The sequence below is a fragment of the Polyodon spathula genome, chromosome 11 (assembly GCF_017654505.1).
Source record: "Polyodon spathula isolate WHYD16114869_AA chromosome 11, ASM1765450v1, whole genome shotgun sequence".
NCBI classification, from domain to species: Eukaryota; Metazoa; Chordata; class Actinopteri; order Acipenseriformes; family Polyodontidae; genus Polyodon; species Polyodon spathula.
Genome location: NC_054544.1, coordinates 32519345 through 32538675, shown reverse-complemented (window position 1 = coordinate 32538675; position 19331 = coordinate 32519345). Strand labels below are relative to the sequence as shown.

At 36.9% G+C, this 19331-nt stretch overlaps 1 protein-coding gene across 1 annotated transcript; it reads right to left on the bottom strand.

Moving 5' to 3' along the window:
* Window positions 1-7020: 7020 nt before the first annotated feature.
* On the bottom strand, window positions 7021-19236 carry LOC121323193 (neuroserpin-like). The gene is made up of 9 exons (XM_041264090.1): window positions 18887-19236; window positions 13484-13755; window positions 12575-12805; window positions 12017-12211; window positions 10617-10821; window positions 9973-10070; window positions 9425-9511; window positions 9206-9295; window positions 7021-8261 (listed from the first exon to the last, which is right to left on the bottom strand). Exons 2-9 carry the CDS (start codon window positions 13731-13733, stop codon window positions 8185-8187), a joined length of 1233 nt encoding a protein of 410 aa, XP_041120024.1. The 5' UTR covers window positions 13734-13755; window positions 18887-19236; the 3' UTR covers window positions 7021-8184.
* Window positions 19237-19331: the final 95 nt, after the last annotated feature.

Below are 19331 nucleotides of genomic sequence, written 5' to 3'. Positions count from 1 at the left end.
AAGTCATCCTGTGTACTTTAGCAGATAATCTTTATTTATTTATTTAATTCTTTATTTAACGTAATGTACGTACAATAATATTACTATAAAAAGCATGCTTTATTTTAATTTGACTTTGTATAGTCCCTCTTCAGGGGCTATAGGAGAAAATGCCTTGCATGCTGCAACATTGTATAACTAATAAAGATGCCCTGAAAACATTGCTGGGTTTGTATCCATTCTTAAGTAATGAACCTATTCAATGTAACATGTACAAGGGTAAAATATTACAAACCCATCATATCATGTCACAAAATCAGATGTTGCTTTAATAACATGAAAACGACCAAAAGTCAGTATGTTAGTAAAGGATGTCAATTAAAAATTCTACACCTCAAAAGCAATACAAATAATTTACCATGATATAAATCATTTAAATACATATAGCATCCAGTATCCTTTTTTGTTCACCGGGGAGACTGCTTTGCACATTTCAATTGTGAATCAGAATGTTGCAATGATGAGGGGGAGTTTATTTGCAGGAAAGTGTTACTATGGTAAATGTTTTAACATTGTATTTATTAGTTACCTTTTTTACATGAGAAATTTAAAGCCATATTTCTCAAATACAAGTAATATCATTTGACCTGCTTCTCTTCCCTTAGGGCTCCCAATCCATGTGTCACCAATTCCTGGGGACCACCGCTGTTTAGACAAACGAGGGTTGAGAGCAATGACCCCAAGGGTAGAACGGCTCAAATTTGCTGGTGGTGGACTGAGGTGGATGTTGCTGATGGTAGTTTGAGTATTCATACAGGAGAGGAAAACAAATTTGCAAACAATTCATTAGATAATCACTGGTGAGAGGGATATTGGGTAGATGCCCCGAGTAAATAACAGCCAGGCTATTAAAAGATAACATTGTTCCATCAAGAGAATATGTGCTGTCCTTTTTAGTGTGTATTGGGAATTAAGAAATTCTTCAGCTGCTGATTGAAAGGAGAGACCCTTTACACTCCCAAGACAGCAAAGGTATTTGATTTTTAATAGTATGTATTTTATTTATTTATTGAGCATTACTAAGTATACTGTAAAAGTTTTAGGACCAGTGGTAATTCTTTATAGAATTACCATGCTTTCAGTGTGCAACACACAAAGATTATTTTTCATGTTGTAGTTTTAACTTCTCTTCCATGTCTAGTGTCAGTGGTGCATATCATTTTGAATCCATTTGAACCTTTGTTTTTGCTGCTAAATGGGATTGCTTTGTATGTCGCAGGAATGGATGCTGAAGTGTTTGGTGAGATGGGTTTATTGTTAAGTTGTTTTGCAGTTAACCTACAGTATTTATTTTGTGTTCTGTTTTATAAGAAACACTGTGTTTCACATGCTGGTGTTACACCCCAATAACAAAATGGCTTGTCAGATGTATGGGGTGTCTCTCATTACCAAAGAAAAGGTTCAGTACTTGGAGAGTTGCAGACATGCAAGGGTTCACACCACTGAACCTTACAGCAGATGTAATGGTGAATATTTCTTTTTACCGTTTCTACACACATCATGCTCTTTGCAGTGGTGTATTAAACTGGATCTGACATTTCATTACAGATTCCTATCTTGTATCTTTCAATTCTTTCTCTAGCAAGAAACGAGAACTTTTCATTTTCCCCACATACTTAATTTGGTCTGTTTCCAATATAAATGCTAAACTTTTTAGGGCACCCAAACACCAAGCAGTCCTGTGCTTTTTCTAGAACAGTTCAACCTCCTTGTGTAATCAAAGCCAGCTAACATCAGAATTGTGTCTTATTATTTGCTCCGACGGCTTCACATGTCACATGAAATACTTTTTGTGTCCTTATGCCTCAGATGTTTAATCACTTCATGAAGAAAGTGAAGCAGGTGTATTGGGCATATGGCTCTGTATGATCTAACAGGAATTGATACCTGGGGCGATGAGCTCACTGTCCTTGACATCATCTGCACAAGCAAAGAGAAGGTGGTACGTTTTGGAGCACAGGCTTTACAAACCGATACACGTTTACTGACACAAACTTGCATATATTGTAATAATTAAACGGCACATTTATTCTTCTATGATTACAGGAAATTGCAATGTGCATGAAATTGTGATATATACAGTGCAAATGTTTCTGGTAGTTCTAATGAAATATTTGCTAATTAATATGAAGAAAAAAAAATAGATAGACAGTATGTGAAGGCCCTATTCGTGAACTTTAGCTTTATTGGAAGTCATTTTTTGTTAAAATAAGTAAGGTTTGGTATTCATGAAACTGTTGTTAATATTTATAAAAAGGGTTTGGAGTCATTTGTAATGTTTCAGAACAGCCCCTTGACTCTTAGACTACATTGTGTGAGTTATGGAAAGTATGATGGAAATTGGATTGTAGCCAGATAAAACAACACAAATAATGCATTAAAATCTGTAACAATCTCTCATCATGAGTCTTACATAACCCTTGGTCTTCATTCCTGCTGTGGACAGTACTGTGCATTATGTATACTGTGATTTTCACATAATAATCAATGAATGTTACTGTCGTGGTGGCGAAGTCGCAGTGTAAGTACTTCTTGTCTAATTCTTTTTTTTTTCCTGACTGCAGTATATAAAAACACTTGTTGCCCTCTACAACAGCGCTCAACAGAGTTGTCTTTTTGTAGCATTGTTGATTTGCCAGTCCCAATTTGCTTGTTTGGTTAGTTTCTGTACTCTCAATAACATTATTGTAAAAGCAGTGCATGGCACAACATACATGATAATGTTTACAATACTAACTCATTTTCCTCACTGTTCACTATAGTTATGTGAATTTTACTTTGCAATCAGGGAAAAGCCTGTTGCATTAATTTTTTTTTTTTTTGTTCTACATTTTTGGAATCCTATGTGACTACAACATATTTTGTGAGGATGGTTGGAGAAATACTGTTTTAGGTGGTCTTATTATTCTCCTTATTGAGGTTTGTGTTACATTGTACCTATACTTTGCATGGCCATTTGTTACAAGATGTTATTTGACAGTATGAGCTATATAGATGGTTGATCTCAAAAGCTATATCTTGGGATTAATGCAACTTGAATGGTTGAAATGCTTTTCCTTGTGTTCTAGCTTCCTCGACTTATCCACATTGGTCCAAATAAATACTTTGGAAATGCTTTCACTGGAGGACCTTTTCATATTTTTATGTAAGTGACTTTGCCATTTTGAATACATTTTATGCTTGCCTTAGCAGACCTATCCAAAATCAATTTTGTAATAACATGTAATAACAAATCAGGAATCTTTACCTTACTCACCCTCCAAACCAAGATATTTTCATCAACAAACAGACCTTAATAAAAAACGATTTGATATGTAACTACAGTGGCTTGCGAAAGTATTGACCCCTTTGGCATTTTTCCTATTTTGTTGCCTTACAACCTGGAATTAAAATTGATTTTTTTGGGGGTTTGTATCATTTGATTTACACAACATGCCTACCACTTTGAAGATGCAAAATATTTTTTATTGTGAAAGAAGCAAGAAATAAGACAAAAAAACAGAAAACTTGAGCGTGCATAACTATCTCCCCCCCCCCCCCCCCCCCCCAAAAGTCAATACTTTGTAGAGCCACCTTTTGCAGCAATTACAGCTGCAAGTCTCTTGGGGTATGTATCTATAAACTTGGCACATCTAGCCACTGGGATTTTTGCCCATTCTTCAAGGCAAAACTGCTCCAGCTCCTTCAAGTTGGATGGGTTCCGCTGGTGTACAGCAATCTTTAAGTCATACCACAGATTCTCAATTGGATTGAGGTCTGGGCTTTGACTAGGCCATTCTAAGACATTTAAATGTTTCCTCTAAAACCACTCCAGTGTTGCTTTAGGAGTATGCTTAGGGTCATTGTCCTGCTGGAAGGTGAACCTCCATTCCAGTCTCAAATCTCTGGAAGACTGAAACAGGTTTCCCTCAAGAATTTCACTGTATTTAGAGCCATCCATCATTCCTTCAATTCTGACCAGTTTCCCAGTCCCTGCCGATGGTGTTCTCAGGGTGATGAGAGGTGTTGGGTTTGCGCCAGACCTGGCGTTTTCCTTGATGGCCAAAAAGCTCAATTTTAGTCTCATCTGACCAGAGTACCTTCTTCCATATGTTTGGGGAGTCTCCCACATGCCTTTTGGCGAACACCAAATGTGTTTGCTTATTTTTTTCTTTAAGCAATGGCTTTTTTCTGGCCACTCTTCCGTAAAGCCTAGCTCTGTGGAATGTACGGCTTAAAGTGGTCCTATGGACAGATACTCCATTCTCCGCTGTGGAGCTTTGCAGCTCCTTCAGGGTTATCTTTGGACTCTTTGTTGCCTCTCTGATTAATGCCCTCCTTGCCTGGTCCGTGAGTTTTGGTGAGCGGCCCTCTCTTGCCAGGTTTGTTGGGGTGCCATATTCTTTCCATTTTTTAATAATGGCTTTAGTGGTGCTCCGTGGGATGTTCAAAGTTTCGGATATTTTTTTATAACCCAACCCTGATCTGTACTTCTCCACAACTTGTTTGTAGAGCTCCTTGGTCTTCATGGTGCCGCTTGCTTGGTGGTGTTGCAGACTCTGGGGCCTTTCAGAACAGGTGTATATATACTGAGATCATGTGACACTTAGATTGCACACATGTGGACTTTATTTAACTAATTATGTGACTTCTGAAGGTAATTGGTTGCACCAGATCTTATTTAGAGGCTTAATAGCAAAGGGGGTGAATACGTATGCACGCACAACTTTTCCGTTATTTATTTTTAAGAATTTATTTATTCAAGTTATTTTCTTCATTTCACTTCACCAATTTGGACTATTTTGTGTATGTCCATTACATGAAATCCAAATAAAAATCAATTTTAATTCCAGGTTGTAAAGCAACAAAATAGGAAAAATGCCAAGGGGGGTCGATACTTTCGCAAGCCACTGTACCCTATCACGCACACACACAACACGTTCCATACTGATCAATGTAATTGTTGGCTTTGGAGCAGGTATTTTGTTTCAAAATTATGTATATACTTACCGTATGCATGCACAATACAAAAGGTTTATTCTATTTGTACTGTTATGTTAATGCTGACTGTGTTTACTGCAGCTGTACTCTTCTCGTTTAACTTTCGATGTCCACTTCCATGTCCTCCCAGATGCCTATGAGCACTTCAGTAGCTTTCCCATCACCTGTCTTCACCTTGTTTCAGCTGATGATGGGTCTGACTGATCTTCCTGTGAACATGCCTAATAGTACAATCATCGTGCTCTACATGTTATTTGCAGTCACTCTACTGTTGAATCTTGCTTTAATGGGAGACACACACTATAGGGTGTCCTATGAGCACAGGTCACTTTCGAAAGCACAGGTAAGACAGATGATGTGGGCTGAAATAAAAACCTTAAAATCTAGGGACATGCAATATTGTGGCTGAATCATGGCCCCCTTTAAGATGCTTTTTAAAATACCTTTAATTACAATGGGATTTACCTTAAAGCGAAAGGCATATTATACACACACACACACACATATACAGTGCCGAGAAAAAGTTTGTGAACCCCAATGGTAATTATGAAAATTCCATAGTTTTACTTCTTCTACAAGACTTTTGGAACAATGTTCTCTGGACAGGCGAGTCAAAGGTAGAACTTTTTGGCCTCAATGAGAACGTTATGTTTGGCAAAAACTAAACACTGCGTTCAAACAGAGAACCTCATCCCAACCGTCAATCACGGTGGTGGGAGTGTGATGGTTTGGGGCTGCTTTGCTGCCTCAAAACCCGGACGGCTTGCCATCATTGACACAACCATGAATTCTGCATTGTATCAAAAGATTCTAGAGGAGAATGTCCGGCCATCTGTCTGTGAGCTGAAGCTAAACCGAAAGTGGGTCATGCAGCAAGGCAATGATCCTGAACATACAAGCAGATCTGTAAAAGAATAGATGCAGAAGAAGAAATTCCGCATTTTAGAATGGCCTAGTCAGTCCAGACCTAAACCCCATCGAAATGTTGTGGCAGGACCTGAAGTGAGCTGTCCATGCAAGGAAGCCCTCAAATGTCACAAAGTTGAAGCAGGCCAAAATTCCTCAAAACCGATATGAAAGACTGACCAACAGTTACAGGAAACGCTTAGATGAAGTCATTTCTGCGCAAGGGGGTGCCACCAGTTACTGAATCTAAAGGTTCACATACTTTCACATGTATATTGAATGTTCAATCATTTGTGGATAAATAAATGTTGAAAAAGTGTCATGTTTTTATGTCATTTGTTTAATCAGGTTATCGTTATCTAGTATTAGGACTTAGATTAAGATCTAATAACATTTTAGGTTTGAAATATGTGAAAATCCTAAGGGGTTCACAAAAATTCTCAACACACACACACACACACATATACATATACACATATATATATATATATATATATATATATATATATATATATATATATATATATATATATATATATATAAACAAGTTTTACATGTGTTCCAATTCATGCAGCAATCTAAAGCAGTAACTACTGTCTTACTATAAAGAAGACTCCCCAACTGTCTGTGGCCAAGGATTGGGATTCCAGGAGAAGTCCTGGGCTTAAAAGAGGGCAAGTGGTACTTCAGGTCAATCCTGACACTGAACAACACCCACTTGGCATCCAATGGCTGTTATCCTTCAGTTTGGGTTCAGCTGTGATAATGAGGTTTCCTTTGACAATTGCAACGGTTAAGCCAAATTGCAAGATACTGTACTGTAGAAAACACTGTACTGTTGTATTGTCAGATCTTCAGGAGGTTGAGGTTAATACTGTATTAATTTAATAGTTATTTTTAGACGCACACCACAGGGTTTATTCAGTTGATATGCAATATAAATGCTGTCACTAAGTATTGCGTACCAAGTCCCCTTTAAATATTGAAAAACAGCAGTAATTTGATCGGCACAATATTACATTTATTGTAGTATGAAATATTATTATTAATAATAATAATAATAATAATAATAATAATAATAATAATAATATACTTTTTTAACATACAGAGTTGAAGAGAGAAATGACAGCTTTGGCAGTAAAGGAATAAAGAAAAAGGTAACATTTTGTTAAAAATCTGCACAAAGCCAGATGGTTATGGATGGAATTTAATAGTTGGAAATACAACTGTGCACACTTTCACAAGCAGCTGTGTCTAAGCTCTGATGCCATCAAGATATGTTGCACACAATTCATAAAGCATAATGCTTTTACTGATGCAAAAAGATACCTTACTATATTGGACACTAATGTGGTCCTGTAAAACCAGCTGTACAGTAAATGCAGATATTGCAGGGAGCCTCGCTCAGTTGTTGAGTGATGTATTATTTATGTGAAACGTATCGTAATTGAATTTCGTTCTTGCTGGGATCCATCTACATTGATATATTCTTCTAAAGATTCAGCAGCCGTTTTACATACCATAGAATGAAATGCTACTGTATCTGGTTTTGGTGTGCACATACCTGCCAAGATAATGTTCTGTCTGTGTTTGTTTAGAAAAAAAAAAAGTAGTATCTCTTAGATTTTTTTAAGCCTCTGTAATAACAAATTAAGTGAATATAAATAAGATTCCATGAATCTCAGAACATTTTATTTTTTTTAAATATCTGTACACATTTGCATTCTGTTCTGTACATTGTAACCAGTCTAACCATTTCTATGTTAAAAATATGCAGCTCAGATGTTTAAATAATTAATGACATTTCAGCTTCTGTGCACATAAACAAAATCATAAGTATACAATATTACTTAACCGGTTAACATATTTCTGCTAAAATTCTTTATTTCTCATCTAATTACAATACTGCACACAGTGCTTGGCAATAAATATCTACTGCTCTTTTTTTAATACAGGATACAATAGCTAACAGTAAATATGTTATGATTTTATATGTTCAAACACACACTTGTTATACCAAAGCAGAGCATAAGGACCCTTTAAGTATCTTTTCTATGGGGGGGAAAGAAGAAAAAAGCATTCTATTTCTTCTTCTATGTATTCAGCAGCAATGCAGTATGATAACTGCTCTTAATGGCTAAAGCTGTAGTATTAAAATACCTTATATGATGTTATATCTTAAATGATGTTATAAACACACAGTAACAACGGAGTAGTGACTTACAAACCGATTGCCACACTTTGACACGATCAGGTCAATTACAGAGAGTCAAAGTCGTGAACATTTCCAGCAATCAGCTCAGGGCTCATAACCCTTCCCATGAAAAGGATGGTGCCTGGAAAAAGAAATGTTTGTATTAGTTCAGGTACAATCAGCACACAAGGAGGTAGATGCAAGCAAGTGCTGTGCACATAACTGCAGATGCAAAATGAAAATTGCACTGCACCCTACGTAAGCTTAACAGCAATGCAAATTACTCAACACACACAAATAAAATGATCCGCAATCAGCATTACATCCATAAATATGCCTAGCACTCTGGAAAAGGTGGATTGTGCTGTCCCCAGACATACCAACTGTGATATGAAAGGAACCAGAGGCTAAGTAGTGCAGATAGGACAGCACTTTCACATGTGCAGGGATAGCGGTCCCTAGATTGATGCTGGGGTCTAGCTCATTCTCAGTTGAGCTGTCAGATCTAGGATGGCATGCGGAGTGAGGCGATAATGCTTTAGCCCACATCCTTCTGCAACCCATACAAAATGACCCTGGGATTGAATATGCAGGGTCGTCTTTGTCTTGCCTTTCTCCTCCGAACATGTTCTTGCCTCTCCTCATCTTAATTACTTGCTTCTACAATGACTTGCACCTTGTAAGAAGAGGTGTAAAGTTTTTGAAGGGTCAGCAATTGCTTAAGTGCAAGGCAAAATCCTTATATCACATTTTAATGTTTGCGCCCACTTCCGTGCTCTTTTCTTCATTTGAATGCATTTCAATATAATTTTAATTGATTAATAGATTGTAAAGTGCAAATTTGATAGCAGGTGCAGAACGCCAGGTGAACACTATTCTTTACATGTGCCGCATCTTCAGCGGCCGCTACAAATCAGATTTATGGGGGTTTTGAACTCGCAAATCACTTTGCCCGATCCTTCCATCTACCCCAATGTGTACTATTCTCACTAGGCCCTGTTGAAAATAAATCATTCTTTGATTCATGCATCTTGCAATTCTCATTGAAGCACACATGTTGAAAACAGAAGTTACAATGCCTCTCACCTGTCTTTCTGTTTCTTATGATAAAGAGGAATGGGTGGTCTGCCATTACTTGTGGGTATAGTATTAATGTCCTTGTAAGTGCAATCATCCCTACAAGACAAAAAGCAGACAGTTGGAAAGGTAGGTGTTGGAGATCTCTTCTATATGAAATGTATGTAAACTTAAATGCAAACAATCATGGTTTATACAACGCTGTAGTCCGATTCATGAGAACTGTACCTGAAGCAGCTGCAGCTTCTGCCCCCTCTTCAGTTACTTCGAGATAAGCCTTTTGAACTGCTTTTCCAATGAAGAGATCCTTTCCATCTGGAGCATAGGGTCAGACATGTGGTACAGTACATTAAAATGCCAAACGACACAGCAGGAGATACATGGTGCGGTTACAATGGCTAAAATTTTTCAACATGTTTTAATTAATTAAGCTGTGCCAATAATTAATAATGGAGTATCGATTAGGTAGTTAAAAGCCACAAAGCATTGCTATTTATTTTTGTATTAATTACACAGTTTTCTCCTCCCTAATCCCCTTCAACAGCCAAACGGGAACGTGTGATTAATTAACAGGTTTTGTACATAAATGATTTCCATAACTTGATACTGTAGTTAAAAAAAAAAGACAATAAGTTAATACTTTGTTAATTTAAACTCAACAGCACAGATTTGATTTCACATTTTTTCAGCATTGTATTTGTACGTATACGTTTGGTGAACCTAAACTACAAAATAGGGTGTTAGAAAAAGGAAAAATATAACTAAAAAAGACTTACCAGTCATAGCAGAAAGATCTGCCTCTTTTGTAAACATTTTCTTTACACCAAGATCCTGCAAACTTTCTTTTAAATCAATCTTCTGTTCTATTTTGAACCTGCCAACATAATCAGCCACTGTGAATCACTAAGTGGAATAAATGCCCTTTATCCAGCACCCTGTAGACCTCATTAATGTGACTTGGCTAATCACTCCAACACACACAAACTTTCTTTTGCCCTTCAGGGGTGCTGATTCTTATCTTTTACATTCCAGTGACAGCTATGACAAGCTATCAATTCTGGAACCATCTAAAAATGAATAAACTATAGGAGAACCAGCCTTTCAAGGACCGAGAATTGTGATCAGCCTGCTAACATTTTTCATATTTGAAAACTGCACTATAGGCATCAAAAGTAAAGAAATCTGTTTGTTACATTTAATTGTTTTTATTTATTTATTTGGAATGCAACTTGTTCAAATACAGTGTCTGATTTTAGTAGATTGTGAAAAAAAAAACACAACTTATTTGACAGGTACTGAGAGACTTAACACCTCAGCAAATATACTCTTTTTGCTAAGCTCATCCAGTGAGAGTTGAGGGAACTACATTGGAGCCTTTGCAGAAGTGGAAAAAAAGGCATTTCACTGTACTGTATCTCACCTTGGTAAGTACACCTCCACCTTTTGCTTTTTCACAGCACTTGCCCATTCCTCAATGAGTTGGGCTTTAATTAAGGGCTCTAGTGTGGCTAAAGGCACTTCTTGCCTGGGTAGAACTATCATCATACTCATCTCCTCTCCTTCATATGGCATCTCCAACACTTGATAAACCCCTCCAGCTTCTGAAGTACCATCACTGAACTCACCTACAGATGGAAGAATATAGACAAGGCTACTGGTTATATCTGCATTTTGCAGTCAATTTTGGGAAATTCATTAAAAGAGCTTATCTGCTCCAGCCAGGCTTACAGTAACCATGTTCTGCTCAACCTCTCTGTCGGAACTTGATTACTATGCAAGGTAGCTCTCTGTAGGAACGTGATTACTATGCAAGGTTAAGAGTATCAGAACCATAATTGTCTTCGTCTGTCAGCTGTCCTTGCCGTTAATGCCATGGCAGAGATGTTACCAGAAGCCCTGCTGTATTTCTGAAATTCTCATCACAGGCAAAAAAAATCTTTAGTTAAAGATATATACAATTTTTACTTAAGATACATTTTTTGTACCGATAATAGTAGTGTGTGTCAGTTTGTTTCTTGCTTTTCTTTTACAATAGTTAATCTGAAAAGGTGATGAGTAAAATAGTTTTTGCATGTTTATTGCTGTGACTGTCTTGGCAAAGGTTCAGATCTGAGCTATCCTAATCACTGGCTGGTTATGCCAGCAAACATCCTGCTCAAAGTCACAGGGAATGCATTTCAAATTCAAAGATTGGCTATCCTGCTCAGCATGCTGACAGTGTTCAATGGAATTTTTATGTACAACCTTGCCTTGGAGTCACTACTAATCATATTAGTGAAGGACATGGCATCAAAAAGACCACAGTGACAGCAGCACAGTCCGGTATGCTGCTGAAAAAGTTAGAAGCTAAAGAGTTGAGGGACAGTGTTAGAGGAATACAGAATATACTACCAGCATTTCAAATGCAGTTTACTCCAGAGAGCTTTTATAAACGCATATAGGAAAAATAAAAATGTCAGCTGTTCCTAAAGACTGCAGCACCTACATTTTATAAAGTCGTGGATGCAAAATAAAAATAATGAAATAAGCCATAAACAAGTGGAGTGTATATTTTTAAAAAACCCCACACAACTCAGGGCCTGTGCACATCATACATGTCAGACTGTTGTAATTCTTGAAGACTGCTTAAAAATAAAGTTGCTAGTATAGTAGTTTATAACACAGGGCTTGTTTCTTCATCATTTATTATATGGCAGTAGTGGACAAATATTTGATAGACGGAAGATGACAGAACTATTAGTACTGCGGTCATATACCGTGTGGCAGTGCCCTCTGATGGAGCTTTCTGATTGGAGGATGAAAGTTCTAAGGTCTGCCTACCATAGTAAAAATCTCCCTGTTGGTACATCATGAGAGTCTGCACTTCGTTCCCATCATCTTTAGTGAAGGAGAAGGTGCGTGTGTGCTCTGGGCGGAACTGGTTCTTCCAGTTTCCTCGAAAATAGACGGCATTGATAAGGGCCAGCCGAGAGACGCTGCTGAAGTCACTGGCCGATAAAAGATTGTGGATTTTGTCTGTGGATAAAAAGACAAAGATAAAACATGCCTTTGCTATCATTTCATTTTTGGGAGGATTTCAATCAAAAATATTAGGGTCTAACGAGCTGTTGGTAAATGCAGCTGGCCAGTTTGGATCATTAAAATAGGGCCTGTGAGTCTTTCTGCTGTATTTACTGTGCATCTAAGAATATGTTAAAACCCACAAATGGTCATATTTTAATGATTGAAACAATACTGTTATTTTGAGACCCACTTCTACTTACCATAGATTAAGTGAATAGACCCCAATTTCTGTTGTGATTTGCTTGAATTGTTTCTCCACAGTTAAATTCACCATTTCCTGCCATTTTTAAAAAGATACAGAATAATAAAACTTACTCTCTGTTTGATTTTCCACCCACTTGTTTATATGATCAGCCACAGCAGCACACTGACTGAAGTCCACAGTTTCAATTTCTGCATGGAAGTATTTCTTCATCATGTGCACAAAGTTTTCATTGAAGTGGACACCGTTTTGTAGAAAGAGCGAGTTGGCCAGTTTAACCACATACTGACTTTCATCTACCACCAAGGACTGAGTGAGATTCCTCAGCAAAAGGAACTCATCCCCTGTATTGTGAACAAGTACATTAACAAAACAGTACATTTGATCCATGCATTGTCAAATTAAATAATTTACTATTCAACATATGGTTATAAATAATAGTACCCCCCCCCATGAACTTCCATATGATACGTACATCTCACGTGTGCAACTTACAGTTTTAAAAGTTATACAGTATCTGTTATCATAATTGGATAAAGAAGCTTAGTTTGCATGTCCTATATTCAGATAGGCTTGCACTTCCTACTAGATCATTTCACCTGGGCAATACAATTGTCCCCACCCCTTCCAGGCCTTCTTAACCTATCATTAATCCACCAGCAGCTTCCACTAATAACGGACAAGCTCAGCAGTGTCTTTTGACCCCAAAGTGTAATAGGACTACTTAAAAGTGAGGCATGCAATTTGACAGCTTTCTTTAAACTTGTAATATTGCCACATGCAATTATTTAAAAAATACAGGTGTGCTATACACCTACATGGAAGTAAACAGCAGGTATGCTATATGGAGGTAGTTCAAGGTATCAATATTTTAAAAAGGAAGAAATGCTACTGCTGCTAGTTTATTCTCAAACATACTTCCAAATGAAGTCTAACTGAAACCTTGGTTTGTGAGTGGAGGGAGAATGACAACAGACTGCCAGGTAAACCGAGTCTTATTTACTCATTTACACAGTACTCACCGCCCTTCAGGTTGCCATAGCCCATTACTTGTCTTATTTCTTTTAAAGTTGAACCCCGGGCCCCAAGCTCAACCATCCCCACTGCCACCGCAATGCTTAGCGGGGAATAGATAATATTTTCTTCATTTCCCGCAGACTGCAGCTGGTGGTACAGGTTCACAGAAAGCTCTGTGATGGTTTCATCTTGAAAATCAGTTTTCACAGGCAGTGCTTGCAATGAAAGTAGCATCAAAATTCCAAGTAAAAGCATGACTCAGGAGGTTTTGAATTCTCTAAATACAACACAAAAACAAAATGAGAAAGGACAGGAAGCGTTATGTGGGAATTCATGAACACATTAATCCTATGTGGAGCATGGTACTTGAACATGTATGAAAAGGTATCTCTCTCATTGTTGAGGTTAACACAGCTGTATCAGCTACATCTGAGATGACACAAATCCAGGCTTTCTCTGCTTACAGGAGGATTAGTGCTATGTGCAATGTAACAATTCTACATTAACTTTGTAAATGCTTATTCCTTCATTTATTTTAAAAATCTGTTCATTAGAAGGCACAGGGGTCATTACAAATACATTAATTGCTTCGTAGTTGATGATGTGCAGCTTTCCTCTTTACTCTGCGTAACGCTCGTCAAGCAAAACTTGTTCTTTTTTTTTGTTTTTGTTTAAAGAACAAACCAGAGCACTCTGGACAGTGAACAACTAAACACCACCAGAACTCACTCACTCACTCTCACTCTCTCAGTTCATTAGGAAAGGGGTGATTAAAAGGAATTCTAGCACAATCATACCCTTCAGTTTTTTTTGCATTTCAAGCAATACATTTTAGTTAGTGAAACAATGAGGGTATAGTTTCCCTGCCCACTGGTAACCTTTACAACATGTTCCACTTTCTTTTTTAAAGGTTGCGAACTAGAAATTAAAACCCAACTTCTGACTCCCTTTAGCTGAATACATATGCATTCTTAATCCACCATGAGTCAAAAATGACAAAACCTGGCATTTACGTACAAATGTCAAAAATATCTGATTCCTTCTTTAACTACAAAGGCTAATCTGAGAATGTGACATGCATATTGTGTTCCAAGAGTACTTATCTATATATTTCTTAATATTATTTAGCAAGGATATTTACATCAAATACATTAAATGACATTCCTGTGTCAATCTCCTGCGCATTGTCCACGAGCTAGGGAATCAGATATCTGATAGTACAGCATATTTAAATGTCTATGGTAACATCCAGGGCAGGCACTGTGGAGAATGATTTCCTGTATCTCTGCGAGAGAAAACTAGCAGGTAGAATCTATCATGCTAAAACAGCACTGGGAAGCAGCTGCTAAACAAAAGCTCCCTTGAGGTATTCATTAGCTTGCGATTTCCCCATGTCTCTTCCATATGAACGACAGTTCTTTGCAGTTACAGCAGTTCTTTCACTGATGCCGGCACATCTCTTTGTGAGGTGCATAACCCAAAAGCTCTGTAAACCTGCTTCTGAGGTGTAGCAGCTCTGAAAATCCATAGTCTGATTAGAAACAGTTTGGATGTGGCATGGCCCGACAGTGGTAAACATGGGTAAATCAGGGTTAACCTTTTTGAAGGTCACAGTAGAACCACACAAGAAAAAAAATAAAAAAGGTTATTACACCACAGGTCCATTCACTATCCCTTGTTTTTATTAAAAAAAAAAAAAATAAAATAAAAATAAATAATATATATATATATATATATATATATATATATATATATATATATATATATATATAAATTCTGTGTCTTGTTTTGTCAGGAACAATTGTAATAAATGGAAGCAATATTAAAAGAAGGCCTGTCTGTAGGCTAGTTTGCTGTACGCTGCAGTCAATTTCATACCCAGCTGACAACAACAACAGCTGAACACTACCATATACAGCTGTCAACTGCAATCAATGCAATATCTGCAGCAAGGGCACAGGATTAACAAACGTGCAGTTTGTTGAAGGGATTATGCGATAGTCATGGTTTTACTGATGCGACATGGATGACCTGCTTTTAAACCTCCATGAAGTGCAGCGAGGAATGTGTCTCTGGTATCAAGAGGCTGGGGGTGTTCATTCAAATGACAAGCAATATACAATCAAATTAAATGCACAGATAAAACAATGTATTTCAGATAGTTATGAGGCAGAGGTGGAAGAAGGTTTCATTAATTTAAATCTGACATTTAATTCAGTAATATTATTTCAGTTTCAGGGAAATAACATAACATTGTGCATCATATATATATATATATATATATATATATATATAAATATATATATATATAATAGATATATATATATTATAATGAAAAAAATCAAATTAAATGTTTTTTTTAAATGCACTTTATTTTGGAGGTCCAAGTGACGCTGAAAGTATTTCTACAATGTTTAACAATTCTCCTCACATCCTGTTTGGGAAATAGACTGTATTGTAATTGATGAATCTTACCTCATCTTTAGCATCTCTGCCAATCCATCACATCAATTAAATATTGTATCATACTGCCTAGAATAGAGAATAGGTCATGCTCCTGCACAGGACTATCCTAGGCAGATCAGAAATTGTTACGTTGCAATACAATTTCAATTCAGATGTTCATTCTGGCTTGTCTATCAGAATTATAGTGGATTACAGCATTATCCAATCTTCTTACTTTCAATTGAATCATTGCACACTGTTACCCACGGACGGAATAATAAAGATCACACTGTATCTGTTTAGGAATCCCTTTCCATTAGCATTGTACGGCACGTGCATTGCCTCTGCATTGCATCTGTATACAGCTGTAACAAGTATGATGTAACTTTGGGGACATACAGAACCCTGGTTTTCAGAATAGAATCTGAATGACTTAGCATAAATTACAAAAGAATACTGTTGGAATGACTGACCTCCCAGCTTATGACATTAAGGTTTAGGGATTTTGGCCTGCCTCACTGGGGTGTTTACCATTCTTTACTGTAGGACAGGCTAGAAGAACCACCATGCTGTAGCGGTCTGAAGAGGTGTTTTAATTACCTCTTGGCCTGCCTCTTTGACCCTGTCATCAGCTCAGTTATAATAGCCCATGCCACTGCCAACCACCAGCTCCAATACAGAATAAAACAATATGCCCAAACTACGCTCCCCCATCTCAAGTAATCATTATGCAAATAGAATGCCTTACAATTATTCTAAACATTAAAAGCTGCAGATAACCTTCATCCGAAATGATCAAGACATAATATCACAGACTTTTAAGGAAGGTTGATAATAGGTGCTTAGTTGGCAGGTGCTTCCATAAGCAAGAAGTTTCTGATGATGTTTCGATTTCCCCAAATATTTTGAATGATGTAAATGACCAATTAACAAACCCTACTGTACCTGACTTGCAGATTTGTGCTTACTCTAGCTGTTCATTGATATTACAATAACTATTTATGCTTGTCACATTCAAATCCTCCCACAGCTTCTCTACTCCATTGCTATAGATAATCACTGGACTTGTCACAGTACCTGCAACTTCTGAAAACCAAAATGCAAAACAGCCTAGAGAATGCTTTATTCATGAAATACGACAATCAAGACTGCAGGCTGTATTTTATGTTAGAAATGCACTCGCACACACACTTTTTTTTTTTTTTTTTTTGTATGGCTTGTAAAGATCTCCCTGGTCATCAGTCAGACTCTTAAAGGGCTGAACAATTCTGGTTTGGAGCATTTAATGGATACATCTACATCTGTGTTCTGTCAGCTGTGGTAAGGGCTGTCTCTGCAAAAGTTTACCACGGTAAAAAGCACAGTAACGTGTAATAAAAGCATAGTGAAAGCAGGCTAAAGCCCAGATAGGTATGGTGAACATTTTTAAAACATGCTAAACTATGGTAAATGCATAGTAAAATATAGGTAAATAATGGTAAAAATGAAACATTACTGTACAAATGTACTGTGGCAAACTTTTGGAAGGGCATTACCTTCAGAGCTGTCACTCTACAACGGCTCTGTGTCTCATGCGCCAAGTTTGATACAAATCAAGGATCAAAATACAGAACATTTGTTAACTGGGCAGAAAACAATTATGTTAATGAAAATACTGAAGGAATGTACCAGTATTCTCTGAATATTATTAACCAAAGTAATTTAAGCAGTACAGATATATATTTAAACCAATAGGATGGAAAAATAATACATTAGCATGGTGGTCAAATGCTATTGACGATCAGATCAGCTACATGAACTACTGCTTTTGAAGATCAACTTGAATACGTCATTAGGGCACACACATTTTACTTGATATTGTCTCCAGCAATGCAAGAGCACAACAACATAACTGGTACTGCACTAGCGGTATTGTGCACATGTTTATGAATGGATACTGTGCTTTCTCAGGTAAATATTAATATAATTAACTTTTAATTTGTCAAAAAGAATTAGCTGTACAAGCTGTATAATTACAGTACCTCTTGTACTGTAGTGCCTGAAAAACAAATTACCTGTATTAAAAACATTTTACTTTAGTGCATACATTCTCATTTAGAAAAAAAATAGTGTACAAAAAAAAAAAAAAGTTACATTTCTCAAAAAACAACAAACCGTATTTCAGTGAGCCAATTATGTCTGATCCATTATTAATATTAATGCTACTGTACCACGACTACCCCTCCCCTCCCCTCCTTTGTGACAGCTGGTGAAGGACCGCACACCGGTATTTAAATAGGACTACAACTACAACTGGTACTAGTAGTACTACTACATATGGGATATTAGCACAACTACAATATGCATTCAGATTGCATATAAAATCAGTACTTGAAGCGAGAACAAGAGAACAAATAACACTATGTAACACAATTTTTGTAACTGTATTTACAGTATAATCTCGAAAAAACTACTCACTTCTAAATCTTTTGTAGTCATTTTTGTATTACTTTAGTATAAATACATGTTAATTTGGATTCATATGTTGTTTTTTTCTGACTTTATGTGAACGAAAAGACACACATCTGCCCGTTTTCCCATTGGAAATAGTGATATTTTGAAATCACTGTCCTGGTCACAAAAGCAAAGTTTGTGGGGAATAATAGCCATTTTCTATACTTTTGAGGCATAAGCAATTAGGAAATAACACTTATTACCCAGGAAAAAAAAAAAAAAAAAAAAAATTACACGGTGTAATGCTACTTGTCTCACCGTCAGTTTCTTTGGCAACTGCGAAATTACACTTAGACATCATACACTGCTGTACAATAAAAATAATTTAAGATTACTGATATATTGAATTCGAGACCGTCGTAGAAAGTTACCCTTATAATACATTACACATGCACATTACCATTTAGGTACATACAAAATGAATGCATATATCTTCTTATAATATAATGTACAAAAATTTCATTCCTTACCAAGAATTGGTACTCCACCTCTGCTGAATTATCTTCTTTAGTCCGACGCCGCCGCAGGTAGAGCTACATATGTGTACAGTAGACTCTGCCCACCTCCCTTCCGATTGGCTGTTTTCAGTGTTCTCTCTTCCAAGCGCATTACAATCCTAAAACAGTTTTTCTTCTTCTTGTCAGCATTTGAAGATATAGCAGTTCGTCTCGGACAATCAATACCGTGTGATCCATTTTTGGTAAAGAAATGACATGTATTTTGCAAAAAAAAAAAAAAAAGTCTTTATTCTTTGAACGAGCAGTTCAGATTGATTTATTGGCTGAAAGTACAACCCTCCCCCCAACTGCTTCTTGGTATTTGTAGTTCTTTGACTGCAATACGTCTACATGTTTGAGTTTTGACATGGAACTCAAAAGACTACAATTTCTAATTAAAAGGATGTGGAGACTTGGG